We start from the raw sequence: 20,280 nt of genomic DNA on the forward strand, positions 1-20,280 counted from the left end.
GACAACATGAGCAGGGGAGGGGTAGAGAAAAGGGGAGACAGAATCTGAAACAGGCTCCAGGCTCTGAGCTGTCAGCACAGAGCCTGATGCGGGGCTCAAACCCACAAACTGTGAGATCATGACCTGAGCTGAAGTCGGATGCTTAACAGACTAAGCCACCCATGTGCCCCATCACCCAGCTTTCTAAGGCAGACCTTGATGGCTTATGGTTGGTGGGTTGTTTTGTTTGTTTTGTTGGCTTTTTTTTTTTTTTGATGTTGTTTGTTTATCTAGCTAGTTGAGTCCTGGCGCTTGGGTATGGTTAAAGTCAGTTCTGCAGGTTGGTCTCATCCTGTTGCTTGGAGTTTTGTTGATAGTACCCTATTTGAATGGATTAGGTCCCATTTCTGTCAGATTAATCGGAGTGGCCAATGGAGGGCAAACAAAATTCATCAGAAGTCATCTATAAAGTGCTGTGAAGGCTGGAAGAGGAGTTAACTATTTTAGCATGGGGGCCTAGGAGGTTACAGGAAGTGAAACCTGTTTCATCTGAGCCACGACTGAGGATTAGTGCCAAGTGTGCCCATTTTTAAAAATGAGAAAACTGAGGCACAGGAGTTAAATAACTTGCCAAGGTCACTGAGCTAGGGAGTGGGAAGTCCGGATTTGAGCCAAGATCTTTTCACCTCCAAATACAGAGATTGCAACTCACTGCCTCAGGCATAAGACTAAAACAACCGGTCAAAGAAGTGAGGAATTTGGCATTAGCTTTAGATATTTTTCTAAAATTGACTTGGTGATTGATCTACAGAATTGGTGATTGTGAGTTTGGAGAAGTCTGTGTGAAGAGCCCTAGGACTTTGTGTAAGCCAATCTTAAAAAAAATATTTTAGACAAATAGTAAGGTTTACAGAATAATAAAAATGAACCGCCTTAAAAAATACCAATACAATTGAAATCCCTTAGATATCTTTAATCATGTCCTACTCGGGCACTCTCAGAAGTAACTACACCCCTGAATTTAGTATTTATTATTGCTACGCATTTTCTTCATACGTACGTGTCCATTAACAACATATAGTATTGTTTTACAAGTTTTAAAACTATATGGTATTTGGTTAAGGGCTCCCAAGACCACTCCTAGACTCACTGGAAGGACTCACGGGACTCAGCATTATAGTTGTACTTATAGCTAAATTTTATTGTGGGTAGTAAGGACACATTGGATCAGAAGAGAAAAAGACATAAGTGGAGTCTGAAGGAATCCATGTGTATTTCATAAGCTCTCTCCTTGTGAGGCATGGCACTAAGCACAGTTTCCCCCAGTGAGGAAAATACAGTATTTGTACCATATTTCTGCCTAGGGAATCCATTGGAGACTCAGCATTCAGTTTGATTGGGGGCTGGTATGTGGGCACCCTCTGCCTGGCATGTACCAAAATTCCAGACTCACAGAAGAAAAGCAGGTGTTTAGAATAAGCTATATTGTGTTCAAGCCATCTAAACACAGTCCACATTTATTAATTGAAATTCTATAGAAAGAGTTGTCCGCTCATTTATTATATCGATTTGAACCCATGGGTTTTTATTCAGTGGGTTATAATACTATTATTTTCTCAATATTATAATGATGTACACACGTACAAAATAACATAATTTTTTTTTTTAAAGGGGAAGGGTCTTCTCTAATGCTCTCGATCTCTGGGACTTTTTGTGGAGTTCTCTCTTGCAGGCCGGAACCTTTGCTGGACTCTCAGGCTGTTCGGGGAAATTTTAGGCGGTGATACCTATGAGCGGACTGGCAACCAATAGATACGAGCGTGGGTCTAGGGGACTGAGGGGAGGAAGGAAGGGGGGGAAATGGAAGGGTGAGGGTGAAGCCACGTTGCTGCGCAGCCCATGGGAGCCCAGGTAAGCCCAGGGCCTGAGCTGTAGCTGGTGGCGATCGGGGAGGGCAAGGGGTAGGTCCACGCGATGTCTGGGACCGGGCTGAGAGCGCGAGAAAGGACGGACTGCGGCGGCCGGGCGGCAAGGGGGCGGGGCCCCGGCTCGCTCGTCCCATGGGGCGGGGCCGACTCTGGGCAGTGGCCAACTGCGGGTCCAACCGCCCGCCGGCTGCCGGTTCCGCGCGTCCCCGCCTTCGCTTCCCGGCGGGCAAGTCTGGGCGTCCGGGGTCAATCGGGTTTCCCGCCTGTCCGTGGCTGTGTCGCCCTTTTTCTTCAGTTTTCGTGGCTTGCTTCTGTGTCCTCCACAGTCTTCTCTCTCTCCCACCCCCTTGGCTCATTCTCCCACGCTTCGGTGTCCAAGACCTGGGAGCTGCCCGGCGCCCAGCCTGCACCGAGAGAGATGGAGGAGCCGGGGTCCCGCGAAGGTGAGCGGGGCTGCGACACTGCGGATGTCCCCGAACAGTGGGGCACTGTGAGTGTGGGGACAGGTTCGGTGACACAGTCTGGGCTTAGAAAAATCCAGTCTGAGGGGGATATTGAGTCAGAGCCCTCCAGTTGGCCAGGAATTCAGACATGGCCAGAGAGTATTCTTGGCTAGTCTATTTCTGTTTTCCTTCCAACGAAGCCAAACCTAAACCGTAGAATTACCATTTTAGAGATTAAAGGGAACAGGGGCAGGGGCGGCCCTTTCTAGAAAGGGCTATATGGGTCCTAGAGAGTCCCGAGCAGAAACTTAGGAGACCCAAATCTAGGTCCAGGTTTGCTGCTACTGACTTAAGTGGCCTAGTTAAAGCTTATTCCCCTCCGTGGGCCTGAGTTTTCCCTTGTACAGTGAGAGGATCTCCAAAGGCCTGACAAAGGATGGGTGCTCTTTAAATATTAGTTGTTAGGAATAAATAAATGAGTTAGGGAGGCCTCCTTCTGGGGTTCACTGGAGGCTGCCTGCTGTACTGAATTAATTGGAGTCTTTGGAATTACGTTGTTCTTTTATGCTAAGAAATAGGTGGCATCATCCTCATTACAAGTGAGAAAACGGAGGCTTAAAGACAATGTGACTTGCTAGTAACTGTCCAAGCACATCACACCTCAAAGTCCAGGCTACACTATACTCTCTACCAGTTAGAGAGCAGGGAGGATTATATGGAGTAACAATGAATAAATTAAGTTCTCAGCTAAAATGAACAACTCCAAAGCAGAACTGTATCTAATTTTTCTCTATTCTTAGTTCCCAGTATATGGTTTGTGTGAAACAGTTTGGGTTTCAATGCCAGAGTAATCATCTATGCTACTTACCCCTGCTGTCACTTTGATCAATATAACCATAATTAACAAAAAGTAGTGATAGTGACTCTAATTGTTATAGTGATAGCAAAGCCATAAGTGAAACTGTAAAGACATCAAAAGTTAAAATACTTTTATTTATATGTTGCTTTAAAGTTTATAAAGCACTTTTGGGTAGTTTTCCATATTGGTCATCTTATATAGATAATATCCACATTTTACAAGCATAGGAATCCCAAGACCTAAGATTAAGGGACTAGCACAGGGTCACATGGAAGTATAGGTGAGACATGAATCAAGCCCCATATGAGAGGCTGTGCTTCTGCTTCCGTGCGCTCCCCACTTCCTCTCCCTTTCCTTTTCCTAGTTGCTCCTCCCCACTCCATGCCTATCCTGTGCTTTATTATTATCACCCAGAGAATTCCTGGGTGTTAACTCATAATCACTTGTTAACTCATCATTATAGTGTGGTGTTCACTCATAATTAATGTGTGGGCTTATGAGAGTTTAAATATGATCTTTCCCAGAGGTGTGGAAAGGTTTAAATACTTTTAAGAAAGAGAATGGTAACTATTATCATCATTATCATCACCATACACAGGTTCAAGGAATAAAACTACCCTTGACCAACACAGGTTTGAACTGCACAGTTTCATTTATGTAAGAATTGTTTTCAATAAATACAGTACAGTACTATAAATGTATTTTCTCCATCTTGTGATTTTCTTAACATTTTCTTTTCTCTAACATTATTGTAAGAATACAGTTTATAATACATATATACATACAAAATATGTGTTAATTATTTATGTTATTTTTTTAATGTTTTATTTATTTTTGATACAGAGAGAGACGGAGCATGAGAGGGGAAGGGGCAGAGAGAGAAGGAGACACAGAACCGGAAGCAGGCTCCAGGCTCTGAGCTAGCTGTCAGGACAGAGCCTGACGTGGGGCTCAAACCCATGAACGTGAGATCTGACCTGAGCCGAAGTCGGAGGCTTAACCGACTGAGCCACCCAGGCGCCCCTAATTATTTATGATATTGGTAAGGCTCCCATCAACAGTAGGCTATTTGTAGTTAAGTTTGGAGTGAGTCAAAAGTGATACACGAAGTTTTGACTGCCAGAGTTGGAGTCAGCATGCCTAATCCCTGTGTTGTCCAAGGGTCAACTGTAGAATATGAAGTGTTTGACAGTTTAAAACAGTAACTGTCATATTTTGAGCTCATACTATGGCATAGGCTCTATAATATCCACTTTAACTTTTTAGCTGAATTCTCTCAACAACTCTACTGAATTTTATTAAACATTAAGAAAGTTAAATAACATGGCCAAAGTCATGTAGTCCTAGTGGGGTCCAAATCCTATGTTCTTACCCATCACATCAGCTTGGCTCACTCAGGGACACATCTTTACTTAAGAAAGCCTAGTCTTCCCTGGCAGGAGAGCCTGAGTTGAGGGGAGAGAAGTGTGCTCTAGTACTGTGGGAGGAAGACAATTCCCACTTGCTTTTCAATTCAGCTACTGAGAGCACAGAATTGGAGTGAGAGGAGGCTTTTTTTTCTGGACTCCGGAGGCTAACTCCTCATGCCCCTCATGGTAGTGATAGTTCTTCTTTCTCTAAGTTAGAAACAAGTGACCAAGTGAATCATTGATATGCCCTTGGATAAGTTTGTCTCAACTGACACTATGTGGCTGTGGCCAAAAGCAGTGCAACTTTTTCTTTCAGTTTATTGTCCACAGGCTACCTGGGAGATTGGTCTAAAATGCATACTTGATCATGCCATTCCTCTGCCAGAAACTCTTGAGATGCTCCCTTCTGTGGGATAAACACATTCATAAGGTAGCAAAGCCTCCCGGGACCTGGATTCTGCTGACCCCTTCAGTCCCCCTTTTGCACTCAGTTCTAGTCATGCTGCACTACCAACAGTCTGAAAACCAGAGGAGTTCGCCCCTTAACCTGACCTCACCTGCCCTGGATGTTTGCTGTTCTCACTTACCTAGAAGTTTGGGCTTTAGTAGACCTGCTGTTGCAGTGAATGAAACTATGGGCCCACATGGGTTGTACTCTCATTGGAACTGAGATTGCTGCATGAAGCTAGGTGCCTTGAAAGTCTACACCCTCTGGTGGAGTGGACTAGGCAAAAAGAATTCTCACTGCTGACACAGAGATGACAAAGATTGCCTCTTATCCTAGGCTCTAATAGAGGGGGGAAAGTTTCCCCAGAGAATCCTTAATCACAGGCATTTCCTCATATGGATTTGGATTTATATTTATATTATCTGAATGGCCTAAAAACCTCCACAGAAATTGACATGGGAAACCATCCAGGCTGGTATTATCCCTGGATGCTTGGCAGCAGCACATGCAGGATCTCTGCAAGACAGATTTGACACAGGCTGCACAGGGTTTCCACAGAGTGTGGAGGTTAGATTTGTTCACTGAGCAGTGTATTGCTTGCTTTGTGCTGTTGAGACCAGGATGTTACCTTTGTACAAGAAAAATAAGCATTTGAGGACATCAGTGCCCCCCTGCGTGCAATCGCCAGAAATGGAATGATAGAGCAGAGCCTGTACACAGGCCAGCATTTGGGTATGGACACACATTCAGCTTCCTCCTATCCTTGCAGAGGTCATGGAAGAAGTGACATCGTGCTCCTTCAACAGCCTTCTGTTCCAGCAGGAAGACAAGAGAGGGATCACCTACCGGATCCCAGCCCTGCTCTACATCCCCCCCACCCACACCTTCCTGGCCTTTGCAGAGAAGCGCTCCACAAGCCGGGATGAGGATGCTCTCCACCTGGTGCTGAGGCGAGGGTTGAGGACTGGGCACTCAGTACAGGTGACTCCTCATCCCAGATCTGGTTCTGAGCCTCAGTCTCTCTCCACATTGCTTACAGCACCTCAGGGTCTGTGCCCTTTCCCATCAGTGCTGGAAGAGCCCTGCATGGGAGCTGTGGAAGAAGAAAGCCAGTAAGAGCAATGGCTCTCACTTACTGAGTACTTCCTGTGTGCGAGGTGCACATTAGATCCTCAGTAGCCACTCTGTGACATAGGCACGGTTGTCAGTCACATTTTACTGCCGAGGAAACTGAAGCTCAGAGAGGTTGCCACTTGCTCAAGGTCCCACAGTTTTAATAAAGCAGCAGAAGCAGGCTTTAAATTCCATCTCTGATTCCAGAGGCCTCCACGGTTCATTCACATTCAGTTAACATGTGGTGTGCTTTTCACTCACATTCTCTTTTGTTCTTATAAGTCACCCAGGGAAGGAAGGAAGCATTGTGAGTCCAGTTTTCTGGTCAGGGATCCTGCTATTCCAGGAGGTAGATAGCTCATTCAAGACCACAACTAGCAGATGGTGGGGGCAAAGATAACCACAGTCCTCCTCCTGCATGTTTTATGTGAGGTGCATACTGTTAAACAGGATTAAAAGTGGTTTGCCTCGGACACACAACTACTAAGCAGCGGAGTTGGCACTGGAGCCCTTGCCCCTAAGTAACACATTTTCACTGCATTTTTAGAGGGCAAAGAATGATTGCTGTCCTTGAGCCTGTGAGTATAGGATTATTTCAGATCCCGTTATTGTTTTTCTCTTGCAGAGCTGGCTGATCAAATGAGATCATGGATTTGAGGGCCTTTTGTAAACAAACAAACATATATATCTTTATAATAGGCACTCTAATCCCTCTAGCCTGCCCTGGTTTTCTACTCATGGAAATATCACTATTAAAACATTATGCCTCTAAGGATGCCTTTTCTCTCCCCCTCTCTTTTTTTCGCTACTGCAGTGCAAATGCTTTTCTACTGAATGTGGGACTTGCCAGCAACCCCTGCCTCTGTTCTGGGTGACTTTGCTCACATTTCCTCGTGGGAATGATGTGTACTTTGGGGAACTTTCAGTCCTGTTCTTTCACGCGATCTTATCATGAGCCTTACAGCTGCTTCGCAAGACCAAGCCTCTGCTTGTATCACTCACTGGCCTCCAAACAGGCCCAGTGGGGCAGCCTGGCTTGGAGTTCTAGTTTTCTGCTTCCTTCAGAACAGGCATTGCCTGTAGTCGTGCTACCCTGCTTCCTGTTACAAACATTTGGGCTGCTGAGCAGTTTTTCCCAGACCATGCTCGTTACATAACCTCAGAAACATTCACAGATGCATCCATTTGAACTCATTCTCCCTTCTCTGTATTTTATCCCTTCCGTTCTCTGATTTGCCTCTCTGTAGAATCTTGAAGTTAGAAGAATCATCAGCCTGGATTCTTTCCCAGTACAGAGATCTTCTGTATTCCCTGGGTAGCTACTAATATCTTAGGGGTTAAGAACATGGCTTTGGAGTCAGACAAGATCTACCATTTATTGGCCATGTGACCTTGGTTGTTTGACTCTTCTCTGCTTCATCCTCTGTAAAATGTAATTAATAATAGCAATTGCATAGTAGGAATTCAACATTAGTCATCTTCTATAAAGGATCTGCTTACACAGCTCCTCAAACGAGGAACTTAATCCTGTGGCAACTCTTCACTTTTGTTTTTGGAGTGAGACAACCTGTACTTTTCTATAATTACCCATCAGTCTCGTTCTGGCTTCTGGGACATCTGGTCTATACATAATAGATGTCCCTTTTCCAGAGAATGCTCGTAGATGTACCTGCAAGCAGAATTCATACCTTCTGAGTCTTCTGATTTGGGGGCTTGCCAGCTTCATTCTTTTAGTGGCTCTTAAGACCACATTCTTGATTTCGTTTCTGGGCCCTTGAAAACTGTGATTACTGTCTTTGGGATTTGATCTGGGATGTCAGTGTCCTTTTGCAAAGAATGGTACTCTGAATTTAGGGCTCCAAGGACAGACTGACCAGCTCAGCAATGAGGCGGCCATCCCGTTTTTTATCCTACCATAAAAGAGCATTTGTTTTATTGGCAGCTGCATAATACAGTTGACTAATGTTAAGTAGACCATCAGCTAAAACGTCTGAATCTTTTTCACATTTGCTGATTTTAAAAATTATTTATATATAGTTTTAGTTTTTGAATTTTTTAATGTTTATTTAAACACAAACTGTGAGATCATGACCTGAGCCAAAGTTGGATGCCCAACTGACTGAGCCACCCAGGTGCCCCTAATTTTTTTTTTTTTATTGTAGTAGGATAGGAGCTTCTGGGTGGCTCAGTCATTAAGCGTGCAACTTCGGCTCAGGTCATGATCTCACAGTTTGTGAGTTTGAGCCCTGTGTCAGGCTCTGCATTGACAGCTCGGAGCCTGGAGCTTGCGTCGGATTCTGTGTCTCCCTTTTTCTCTCTGCCCCTCCTCCACTCACACTCTGTCTCTCTCCCTCTCAAAAATAAGTAACCATTAAAAAATTTTTAATTGTAGTTGGATATACCTAAATGTTCCATCTTAACCATTTTAAGTGTACATTGCAGTTTTGTTAACTATGGGCACATTGTTGTGCAACAGATTTCCAGAACTTTGTCATCTAGATTGCTACTTTATACTCTTTGGACAACCCTCGTTTCTCCCTGCCTCACCCTCTAGCCACCACCATTCTTTTTCGTTTTTATGAGTTTTTAGGTATTTTGGATACCTCAAAGTGGAATAGTACACTGTTTTTTTGTGATTGTCTTATTTCACTGAGCATAATGTCTTGAACGTTCATTTGTGTTGTAGTGTGTGACAAGATTTCCTTCTTTTTAAAGGCTGAATAATATTCCATTGTATGTGTATACCGCATTTTGTTTATCCAGCCATCTGTTGATGGACACTTGGGTTCTCCCACCTTTTATTTATTTTTTTAGGTTTATTTATTTTGAGAAAGAGAACGAAAGAGAGCATGAGTGGGGGAGGGGCAGAAAGAGAGAGACACAGAGAGAGAGAGAGAGAGAGAAAGAGAGAGAGAATCCTAAGCAGGCTCCACGCCTGCAGTGTAGAGCCCAACACAGGGCTCGAACCCACGAACCATGAGATCATGACCTGAGCTAAAATTAAGAATTGGACGCTTAACCAACTGAGCCACCCAGACTCCCCAGTTCTCCCACCTTTTAGCTATTATGAGTAATGTGGCTATGAACATGGCTGCAAATATCTCTTCAGGACCTTGCTTTTAATTCTTTTGGATATATACCTAGAAGTGGAATTATTGGATCTTATGATAATTCCAGTTTTATTTTTTTGAGGAGCCTCCGAACTGTTTGCCACAGTGACTGCACCATTTTATATTCCCACCAGTAGTGTATAGGGTTCCAATTCCTCCACACTCTTGCGAAAACTTATTGTTATTAGTTTGACAGTAATAATAATCATCCATCCAGATTTTTTTATAGGTTATTGTCAAGTTGGTTTCCATATAACACCCAGTGCTCATCTCAACAAGTGCCCTCCTCCATGCCCATTACCCATTTTCCCCTCTCCCCCACCCCCATCAACCCTCAGTTCTCAGTATTTAAGAGTCTCTTATGGTTTGCTTCCCTCCCTCCCCTTAACTATTTTTTCCCCTTCCCCTCTTCTATGGTCCTCTGTTAAGCTTCTCCTGTTAGACCGATGAGTGCAAACATATGGTATCTGTCCTTCTCTGCCTGACTTATTTCACTTAGCATAACACCCTTGAGTTCCATCCACGTTGCTGCAAATGTCCAGATTTCATTTCTTTCTCATTGCCATGTAGTATTCCATTGTATATATAAACTATATCTTCTTGATCCATTTGCCAGTTGTCCATCCAGATTTTTAAGCCCAAGGCTTGTTCTATCTCTGTCAAAGCTTCTGCTTGTTTATGTCCCATTGTTCCAGCTGGTTGAGATCATTCAGATTCTGATACTTTCGTGTTTCAGTTACCGTTTCTTCCAGCTTCGTGTCAACTTTATATTAGACCTGTCTGGCCCAAATCATTTTCTCCTCTCACCCACTAATAATGATTGAGCTTCTGATTTTACAATGACTAAGTCTTAGACAATAGCTAAGTTGACTTTGGTACTTATGTTTGAAGTGTTTGCAGTGCATAAGGCACCCTGGTATAGAATGGGCTGCACCAGAGATACTGAGTTTCCTGTCCTTGGACTAGCTCAAGGAGAGAATGAATGGCCTTTATCGAAAATTAGAGGAAAATCTTCTGTAGGATGGGATTTAGGTCTAGATCCTCATGACTCTGAGATTTTATGATGTGAGCTTTGCTTAATAATATGTTTTATGCCTTTATGCAGGAATTAAATGTTTTTTGCATAGTTAATACATGTTCTTATAGTATGCGTGGTATAAAACAGTATAAAAGGGTATATATCCATTCTTAGTCTTCTCCTCCTGTAGGTTGTCACCATTGCGTCTTATGTATCGTTCTAGTGCTTCATCCTACAGAAACAAAGAAATACAAGTATATATTAATACTCCTCTTTAAAACTTTTATTCATTTATTTATTTAAATTTTTATTTATTTTTGAGAGAGATGGAACATGAGCAGTGGAGGGGCAAAGAGAGAGGGAGACACAGAATTAGAAGCAGGCTCCCAAGCTCTGTCTGAGCTGTCAGCACAGAGCATGACATGGGGCTCAAACTCACAAACCGTGAGATCATGACCTGAACTGAAGTTGGACACTTACCCGACTGAGCCACCAGCGCCCCAATACTCCTCTTTAAAATGTTTATAATGTGAATTGATAACACATATGTAGAAAACATAAAATAAATGTCAAATGTACAAAACACGGATGTCTGCTCTGTGAACTGACAAAGCCAACGCTTGTGGACTCTTCACTAAGGTCAAGAAATAGAATATTATCAGTACCTCAGAACCTTCTTTTATTCCCCCTCTCTTTCCCAGAGGTAACTACTATCCTTATTTATAGCTCTAGAGTTTAGTTTTACTTCTTTTTAGTCTTTATTCTTTATGTTTGGCTTCTTTTCAATATTTTTGAGATTTATTCAAACTTGTTTACAGGCTGCTCTGAATATTCTTGTACATGTTTTTGCTACTATGTGCATGCATTTTTGCTGGGTTTATGCCTAGAAATGTAATTACTGGGTCATAGGGTATGTTTATGTTCTACTTTAGTAGATAAATGCCAGCCAGTTTTCTAGAGTGGTGGTCGTGAAGGCTGGGGTACTTCAGTTTCACCCTTGCTGTGCATTTAGCTCTTTAAAGTTCCATCTTATAGCATGAGGGTTTACCAGGGCCCCAAATTTTTGTCCTCCTACCCCCATAAGGCTGTCAAATGAATTGTTCAGCTTCTCAGCTTTTCAGTATCTCTTGGAGAATTAGCAGAGATAACCCTGAGAGGAAATGGGACTTTAAATACCAGGCCAACCTCTCTTGTTTCTCTCAGTTCTTGACCTGTAATTCCTCATTGTCTTGTTTCCTCCCTGGTGCTTTTAGCCAGATGTTTTTCATATGTCATCTCCCAAGTCTCAGTGGAAAGGTTGGTTCGAATTACCTAGTTTGCTGTTATGGGAAGTCCTTTTCCTCCATATTTCTGATGCAAAAAGTAGTATGCTGCATACACTGTTCTTTGCTTTGTTCATTTAGCAAATGTTAGGGAGATCTTTCCATCTCAAGGTATAGAGCCCTTCTTTCTTCTTTTCTCATCTCTTGCATTGTGTGTTCATGTAACCAGTCCCCTGTTGATGAATATTTGGGTTCACAATATTTTGCTGTTCCAAGCAATACCACAGTGAGTAATCTTGTATATACTTAATTTGATGAGTGGATATACCTTAGAATAAATTCCCAGAATTGAGCATGCTGGGAAAGGATGAATGCATCTGGAAGCTTGATATGCCCTACATAAATGTTGAAGCATTTTGCACTTTGGTCTATATAAGAGAGTGCCTGTTTCTTCACATTTTTGCCAACAGAATACTGTCAAAGTTTATACTGTTGCCAGTGTGTTAGATAAAAGGTTCTACATCAGTTTTCATTTTAATTTGCTTTTCTGTTTTATATGTGAGGTTGTGCATGTTTTCCCTCTTTCTGTGAGTTGTCTGATCTTCCTCTTTGCCCATTTCAGATGGGTTTCTGGAAATATTTTTTTACCAACATATAATACAGTTTAAAGAATATATTAAGGAGTTTAGGACTTTCTTTGTAATATGTCTGATTAGGCATTATCTCCTTGTAGTTTTACAACAACTCCTGTGTAAGCATGTTGTTAGATTTTCTGATGAAGAATTTGAGGTGAAGTAAGTTTAAGTAACTTGCCTAAGGTCACACAGTAAGTGCTGAAGGCTGGTTTGAACTACGTATCTCTGACTCCATGCTTGAGTTCTTAAGGCCAGTGTTTTGAATTCCCTCCCCAGGATAATAGAGGAAGGAAAAAAAAATCTTTGTTTTAAATTTCCCTTTATTTACCTAAATTTCATATTTGTCTGCCTTGCTTTTCTTTTCTTCATTCTTTTCTTTTTCTCTTTTTCTTCTTCTATTTTTCTTGGTTCTTTCTTTTAAAAAATATTTACATAGCTCCTATCATGTGCTGGACACCTCTCAAAGACTCATAATCTAGGAAGGGAACCAGTCACATAAAAAAGGTATGATTATTGGGGCATCTGGGTGGCTCAGTCAGTTAAGCATCCAACTTCAACTCAGGTCATGATCTCATGATTTGTGAGTTCAAGCCCCACATCAGGCTCTGTGCTGCAGATTGGAGCCTGGAGCCTGCTTCAGATTCTGTCTCCCTCTCTCTGCCCCTCCCCCACTGTCTCTCTCTCTTCTCTCTCTCAAAAATAAATAAACATTAAAAAATTTTAAAGTATCATTATATAATAAGTTCTATAACTTCTGTGTGTACAAAGAGGAAGCTACCAGTTGCTTTGGGAAGAGGAAGGGAGAAGAGAGAGTTCATAGAAAGCTTTCCAGAAGAGGTGATTTGTGAGTTTGGAGGGTGAATTGGACATCTAGATGAAGTGAGGAAGTGTTCTAGACAGAAGGGACAGCGTGTACAATATCTAGCTTTGCTTCTTCCCGGCCTTATAAATCATCCTGTAATATTTGAGAATTTAATAAATACTTGAGCCTTTAGGACTTCATAGATTTTAATATCATTTATTTCTTATCACTGAAAAAGACAAATGCTTTTAATGAGCCTCATGTATTCCTATTAGCCTTTCACTCCTGCTGTCTCCCTCTTCCCCTTGTCTAGTGGGGACCCATGACACCACTGATGGAAGCCACATTACCTGGGCATCGGACAATGAACCCCTGTCCTGTGTGGGAGCAGAAGAACGGCTGTGTATTCCTATTCTTCATCTGTGTGCGAGGCCATGTCACTGAGTGTCAACAGGTCATGTCAGGCAGGAATGCAGCCCGCCTCTGCTTCATCTGCAGTCGAGACTCTGGCTGTTCATGGAGCCAGGTGAGGGACCTGACGGAAGAGGTTATTGGTGCAGAGGTGAAGCGTTGGGCCACATTTGCTGTGGGCCCAGGTCATGGCATCCAGCTGGAGTCGGGGAGGCTGGTCATCCCTGCATATGCCTACTACATCCCTCACTGGTTCTTTTGCTTCCGGCTTTCATGTAAAACCAAGCCTCATTCCCTGATGATCTACAGTGATGACCTAGGGGCCACATGGCACCACGGCAGGCTCATTCAGCCCATAGCAACAGTGGAGTGTGAAGTGGCAGAGGTGACTGGCTGGGCTGGCAGCCCCGTGCTGTATTGCAGTGCCCGGACACCAAACAGGTGCCGGGCGGAGGCTTTCAGCGATGACCGTGGTGAATGCTTTCAGAGACTAACCCTGAGCCAACAGCTCTGTGAGCCCCCAAATGGCTGCCAAGGCAGTGTGGTGAGTTTCCAGCCCCTGAAAATCCTATGTGGGTGCCAGGACCCTGATGGCAAAGATGCTCCTACCAATCAGCAGAGCCCTCTGCTAGACAGCTCATTAAGGCTAGAGCAGGAAGCTGGATCACTGTCCAAATCATGGCTCTTGTACTCACACCCAACCTGTAAGAAGCGGAGGGCCAACTTAGGCATCTACCTCAACCAGATCCCTTTGGACGCTGCCTCCTGGTCCCACCCCTGGATCTTGCACTGTGGGCCCTGTGGCTACTCTGATTTGGCTGCTTTGGAAAAGGAGGGCTTGTTTGGGTGTCTGTTTGAGTGTGGGACCAAGCGAGGGTGTGAGCAGATTGCCTTCCGCCTGTTTACAGACCGAGAGATCCTGAGCCATGTGCTTGGGGACTTCACCAGCCCTGATAAGAGCCCTGAGCCAACTGAAAGCTAAAAATTGATGTAGGACCCAATTTTCCATAGAAAGGACACCACAGAAGGCAACCACAACCAGGATAATGGAGGCCAGGTTGACAGAAGTTATTGAAGTCTACAGAGAATCCAAAAACTTAATATTGTGCTCTCTACCTTTTTTTCCTTCTCCTCCAAAGAGCAAAATGAAAATTTTGCTATAGATACTGCAGTGGAAAGAACTTTAAGTGGGGAAACCATGATGAGGTCCCGGTCGTGCCACTGGCTTGCTGAGGGGCCTTGGCCACGTCACCCGAGCTCTCTGGGCCTCAGGTCTCCATCTGTAAAATGAGAGGATTGGTTCTGGGATTTTTCTTCTTTCCCATTTCCAGCAAAGGCAGAGTGTCTGCGTGCTCCATGGTCAGCAAATGCTGGCTCCGTAGTGGACTCTGATCTCAAAAGGGAAGTCCAAGGACTCATCTTTTCCAGTGACTCCCACTCATTCAGATTTGAGGCTACAAGCAGGTGTTCTGGCACAAAGGAACATCTGGATGGTTTGTCCTGTTCTTAATTACAAAACACACCCTTTTAATCATGTTTGTAACTCTACAGGTTCTCTGCCCTAGAGGAAGTGTGCAAAAAACAAAACAGTAGGATCACGAGGTCACATACCTTCTCCAGCTTTGCAGCTGCACTCAGTCTTCCTTCCTCATCCAGAACGCTTATTCCCTAGGGGGAAAATGAGAAGCTCATGCCAGTGGCCCTTGATAATGGCACTGAATTGTTCCTGATGGCATTACTTTTATAAAAGATGAACCTGAAGTTCATTTACTAGCATGGTTCCCAATGAGAAAAGGACGTGGATTAGGACTTTAAAGCATTGAACAAAACTTCCCATGGTCTCTGGCCTCAACGAGCTCATAGTTTATGGAGCTAGAAGTGGGAGAAAACTCAAGAAGATCAACGCAGCTAGTTTGTAGATGTTGAGCTTTAAGTTAAGGTGATGGTAGCTCTTGATGTCATTGTCTTAGTTCCGTCTTCATTGTGCTTGGAGTCCTCTGCCCCAGGGCTTTGCCAGGCTGCTGGGTTTCCCCTAGGCCCGTTTTTCTCAGAATGTTGTTCTGGCCTAGCCACTTCTCTACCCACGGAGGAGGTCTTTAGGAAGACCATTAGGAAGGTCTCTGGACCTGAGACCTCTGAATCAGTCCTGTTTTGTTGGAGCTGCTGTAAATACTATTTGTGAAGTAGGGATGCCTCTGTCTAATAGGTTTGGGACTGAACTTTGCCAGTGCTGGGTCTCTCAGATGATACTTATTTTAAATGCTCTTATTTTAGATTCTTTCCCCATAGCCTGTTATTGTAACAGAAATTCTATCATGAAATACTTGGTTTTCCTCCCTATTTTAGGAGAAAAATACCTTGTTTCAGAGACCTTTTATCAGATACCTATATTTGGTGCTGAGTAATGGCCCAGAGAGCAAGTTTTCGTCTTGGAGCATAGCCTAGGAGGCTAGGGGTTGGCAGTTGCCTCAGTCCTATGGGGGAGAGTCATGAAGGATGAAAGCAGAGATTGACTTAACCTAGTCCTGCAAACGGCTGAAGTCCATGGCTTAGACTGACTTCTTAAAATTCCCTTAGGCTCTCAGCCATTTGTCAAAGTTATTCTCCCAGTTATGATCATTCACTCATTTGTACATTTATCTAAATATTCTTGAGGGCCTTGCATAATGTAAGGTGCTTTCTATTGACATTCCCTGGTTGAAAATCATTTGTGGCTTCTCATTGCCTGCTAAAGGGTGTCTACATTTTGTCTGGCATGTAGGGTCGTCAGTTGTTGGGTAAGATAATGAATACTTATCTCTCCTAGTATGAAGCCTACTCTTAGAGAAGACCTCTGTCGAGTTGGCAGTGGAGGGGGTGGCAGAGCTGCTGGTACAGGGGGGAGCTGGTTAAGGGCAACCCTTTCCTGAGTAGTATAAACTTCCTGTTCCACAAAGCTTTCCTGAACACCATACCCCAAATACATAGGAACAGGGCTCCATTCTCCAGCAAAGTCTAAGGGATGGATAGAATGAAAATATCAAGACTACTATGGTACCTACCATCCAAGAAGGGAGTCAAGGAAGAGACCTTGGTCACATGCCAGTGTGGACCACAGCTGTCCTGTACCAGCACCTATTAGATGTCTTCTCCAACTCTGAATTGCTCTTCTCCTTCTCCTTCCCCTTTGCTTCATGTTTGCTTCTCCTTAGTGATTAGCAGTGAAACTCTTAATAGGCAAAGGGCCTGTGTGCATATTTCAGGAATAGCAAGAAACGAGGGTTGGGTTAATCCAAACTCTGTAATCCAGTTACAGAGGTAGTCCAGAATGAGGGTTAGGGACAGGAACAGAGTGGGCAATGGTGGCTCTAAAGAAAAAGAGCAGCAGGGTAGGAGTCCTGGCACCTTTAGGAAGAGAGGGAATGACGCACAGATAAGAGGCAGAGGCTGGAGACATGATGTAGGTGGGGGAATCTGTCAAGAAGAAATAATTACAGGCTGGAGCTGTTTCCCAACACATGTGGAAAGGGAAAATAAGTTCCTACCCAGCCCTATAACTTTAAGCTGGCTCAACTCATCCATGTTCTTCATGACTAACAAAAACAGTTGGAGGCACTCCAGCTTTGTACCAATTACCTAAGCCTTGGGGCCCTGGGACTTACACCATGATACTGGTATCCTGACTAAGCCCATTTCCAACCCTCTCAGGTTGGTAGAATGAAAAAGATTGGGCAAGAGATGGCAGCTGTGAAGAAAAGAGGAAAGCATACCGGAGGCCTCTAATCTAGAGGTGTGAAGAGAGGACCGCGGAGGCTGTGGTCCATTGCCTGCAGATGTTCCCACCCTGTCTTGGGAGCCTTACAATGGATCCACCCAGCACACATGGCCCATGCCTGGGAGTGCAGGAAAGCATGGGTAGGGACCTCCTACTGCTGATATGTACCCAGATCAGCCTCCCATCCCTTCAACCTGCTGGTCCTGCTCATGCTCCCTAACTCCTGATGCCCTCACTCCTAGGCCACTGCTATTTACTTCAGGCCCTTGTTATTAAGGTGTTTTACTTGGACCTGTTTCTCCTGGTCACCAGTCTCCCCTCATATCCATGGCATATCATGCAACTGCAGCCACAGATAAACAGGTCTGGGCTGTTGGGTAGCCCGAGGGACCCATCGAGGTCAACCTAAGGCTAAGCAGCCTCTCCAAGGCAGTAGGATTCAGTACTTCCATTTCAGCCAGATTAGGCTGCTCAGGCTTCTTCAGTAGGCTGTGAGGTTTCCCCACTGCATTATTCAGTAGATGTCATGCCATCCTCCCCCGTGCTGGCAAAGTGCACAGTTGGAGCCTCCCTTTGGTCATCACCACAGCTTGCTGTGTACTATTGTTGTCTGTGTTGTGCCCTCTAAGGCCTCTGTGAGGCTCTGAATTCCTTGAGGGCCAAATCTGTATGAATCTTCCCTCTGTCCTTTTTACCTTGAATCACATGGTTGCTTTATAAATATATGCTTTTTCTATTATAGTCTGAATTCCCTGAAGGTAAGGACTTTGTCCGATTCCTCTCTTTGGCCCCTGCACCTGGCACAGGGCCTGGCATAGAACAGGCAGCAGGAAAGTTTTGCTGAATGAATAAAGGAATCAAAGATCCTTGGCCTTCTGGAGCTAAGAGACAAAGTCAGGGCAAGCTCCCCGACAGGGAGAAGCATATTGTATCCTCCTGTGATTGGATAGTGTTCTAAACTTGCTGAGCACTCACCTTAAATGAGTCTTCTCTATGCTGGCCTGCTCCCAAGTCAGCCCGGATGTCCCAGGATCACAGCCTAAGCCTGAAGCTAAGCCTTGATTTGGGATTCTCATCTCAGTGGTGTTTCCCCTCTGTCCCTGATTGGAGTTTCTGTAACTGACCGTCCTCCAGGACTCAAAGGGAGGTGCCGTGGTTCAGTGTGGTCTGAGCATGTCTTGGCTCTGTGATACCAAGTGCCAGAAGTGCCCTCTGTACCTTTCACAGAAACTAACAGGACTCTGAAACAAGGAAATGAATAAAGAGCTCAATTTCAATGACTGCTGTTTTGTTGTGTCGAGCAGTGAGATGATTATCATCCTTTTTTTTTTAATAGTTTATTGTCAAATTGGTTTTCATATAACACCCAGTGCTTCTCCCCACAAGTGCCCCCCACCATGGCCATCACCCCCTCTCCCCCTCCCCTTTATCACCCTAATACTTCTGTCTAGTTTGTACCCAACTTCTTTCAAAAATATGGGTTTGACTTTTACTAAGGACTTTTCTTGCTTTTCCTAATGTCTTTTACTTTCAGAAAGCTTTACTAATAATCTTTGTACCGGGGGCGCCGAGGTGACTCAGTTGGTTAAGCATCTGACTCCCGGTTTTGGCTCAGGTCATGATCTCACAGTTTTGTGGGTTCAAGCCCCCGCATTGGGCTCTAAGCCGTCAGTGCAGAGCCTGCTTGGGATTCTTTCTCTCTCTCTACCCCTCCTCTGCTCACCCTGTCTCTCTCAAAAATAAATAGATAAAACCTTAAAAAAAATACAAAAAAAAAATCTTTGTACTTTTACACATTGTCATTGGAACATAGTTACTTGCCTATTGAGGGAAACAGGGCAGAGATTACCATGACTCATTAGATTGTGTATTACATACTACCTATTAAGTGATAAAGTGGGGGAGCTGGGCACCCCATATGACACCAGCTCCAGGGCTGGTCACTGCACATCTTATGTCTTTTTGCAAAAAAACCCCTGAGATTAATACCAAATTGTAGCTGGGGAGGCCACAAATACCTCAGAGAAGTGGGGTGATAGCCTTAACTCATGACGTGTACTTTGTATTCTGCTTTCTTATAACAAATAGACCATTGAAAAAGGTTTATATGGGCATCTCTTTCACCGTAACACAGAGAGTCATATAATGATGAAAGAATAAATGTACAGAACTGCTAATTTGCCTATTAAAAATAGTTTTATAATAGTTATTGATATTGATCATTAAAAAAAATCTAATGACCTATTTTACTTTTGTATGTTTTGTTAGATTGTTTCATGTCTGGGGACTTTTGGGCTTGAGAGGAATATGCACTACATAAACTTCAGTGCTCAATTTTTCAAACTCCTATTCAGTAAAACATTGAATACCTCTTGATTATTTAAACATAGCAAACTCTAGGCCCATGATTTTGCCCAACCTTCTGATTTTTCCTCAGACCTTTTGTTGTTCCCTTTCTCTGAGGAATGACCCAGCCTGTGTATAGAAGAGGGAAATCTCACCCCAAGTAGGAAGGGACTTGGGCTGAGTCATCTTTGTTTTCTGTGCCCACTGAAGTGCCAGCTATGGCAGAGTATAGGAAAAGAAGTATGCAAGGGGAATAGCATTTATAAAGTGCCTAGTGTGGGCTGAGTTATACATACATTCTCTCATTTAATTCAACAACCCTTTTTAGAAATGGAAGTATTGAGACTCAACAAGGTTACATGACGTGTTCCAATGTCAAACACCTGTAAATGATGAAGTCAGATCTGATTCCAAACCTGTATTTTTGTCATATGGCAAATAAGAGGCACAACTGTGGGTGATGCTTACCTCACGGGTTGATATGAGGTAGAGATAGTGCCTCTTAATTCCTTGGAACATGGTGGGCATTCAGCAGCTGGTAACAGGCTGGTGATGATGACTCCTGTAATAATGCATCTCGCAGTTGCACTAAAGTCGCCTCTTGGACAAAAAGTCTCCCCCTTTTATTTCACCCAAGAGAAATTGATTATGGCTTGGAAGCCCAGATCTACCTGGAGATTATTTTCCAGGACCTCCAAACTTACAGCAGAACAGCTGCCTCCCATGACCCAGAGTCATCCTAAACATAGATTGTGCTGTCACC

General features: G+C 43.8%; 1 protein-coding gene across 5 annotated transcripts; it reads left to right on the plus strand.

The window, feature by feature from the left end:
* Positions 1 to 1,807: 1,807 nt before the first annotated feature.
* Positions 1,808 to 18,451, plus strand: NEU3 (neuraminidase 3). 5 transcript variants are annotated; one of them, XM_029957633.1, is made up of 4 exons: positions 2,231 to 2,350; positions 5,836 to 6,047; positions 13,320 to 13,961; positions 17,105 to 18,451. In XM_029957633.1, exons 1-4 carry the CDS (start codon positions 2,326 to 2,328, stop codon positions 17,177 to 17,179), a joined length of 954 nt encoding a protein of 317 aa, XP_029813493.1. In that variant the 5' UTR covers positions 2,231 to 2,325; the 3' UTR covers positions 17,180 to 18,451. The 5 variants fall into 5 exon arrangements, with proteins under 5 accessions (XP_029813490.1, XP_029813492.1, XP_029813493.1 ...); XM_029957630.1 differs by lacking the exon at positions 5,836 to 6,047 and adding an exon at positions 1,808 to 1,890 and having other exon boundaries at positions 2,234 to 2,350; positions 13,320 to 18,451; XM_029957632.1 differs by having other exon boundaries at positions 2,049 to 2,350; positions 13,320 to 18,451.
* Positions 18,452 to 20,280: the final 1,829 nt, after the last annotated feature.

The sequence above is a fragment of the Suricata suricatta genome, chromosome 11 (genome assembly GCF_006229205.1).
Source record: "Suricata suricatta isolate VVHF042 chromosome 11, meerkat_22Aug2017_6uvM2_HiC, whole genome shotgun sequence".
NCBI classification, from domain to species: Eukaryota; Metazoa; Chordata; class Mammalia; order Carnivora; family Herpestidae; genus Suricata; species Suricata suricatta.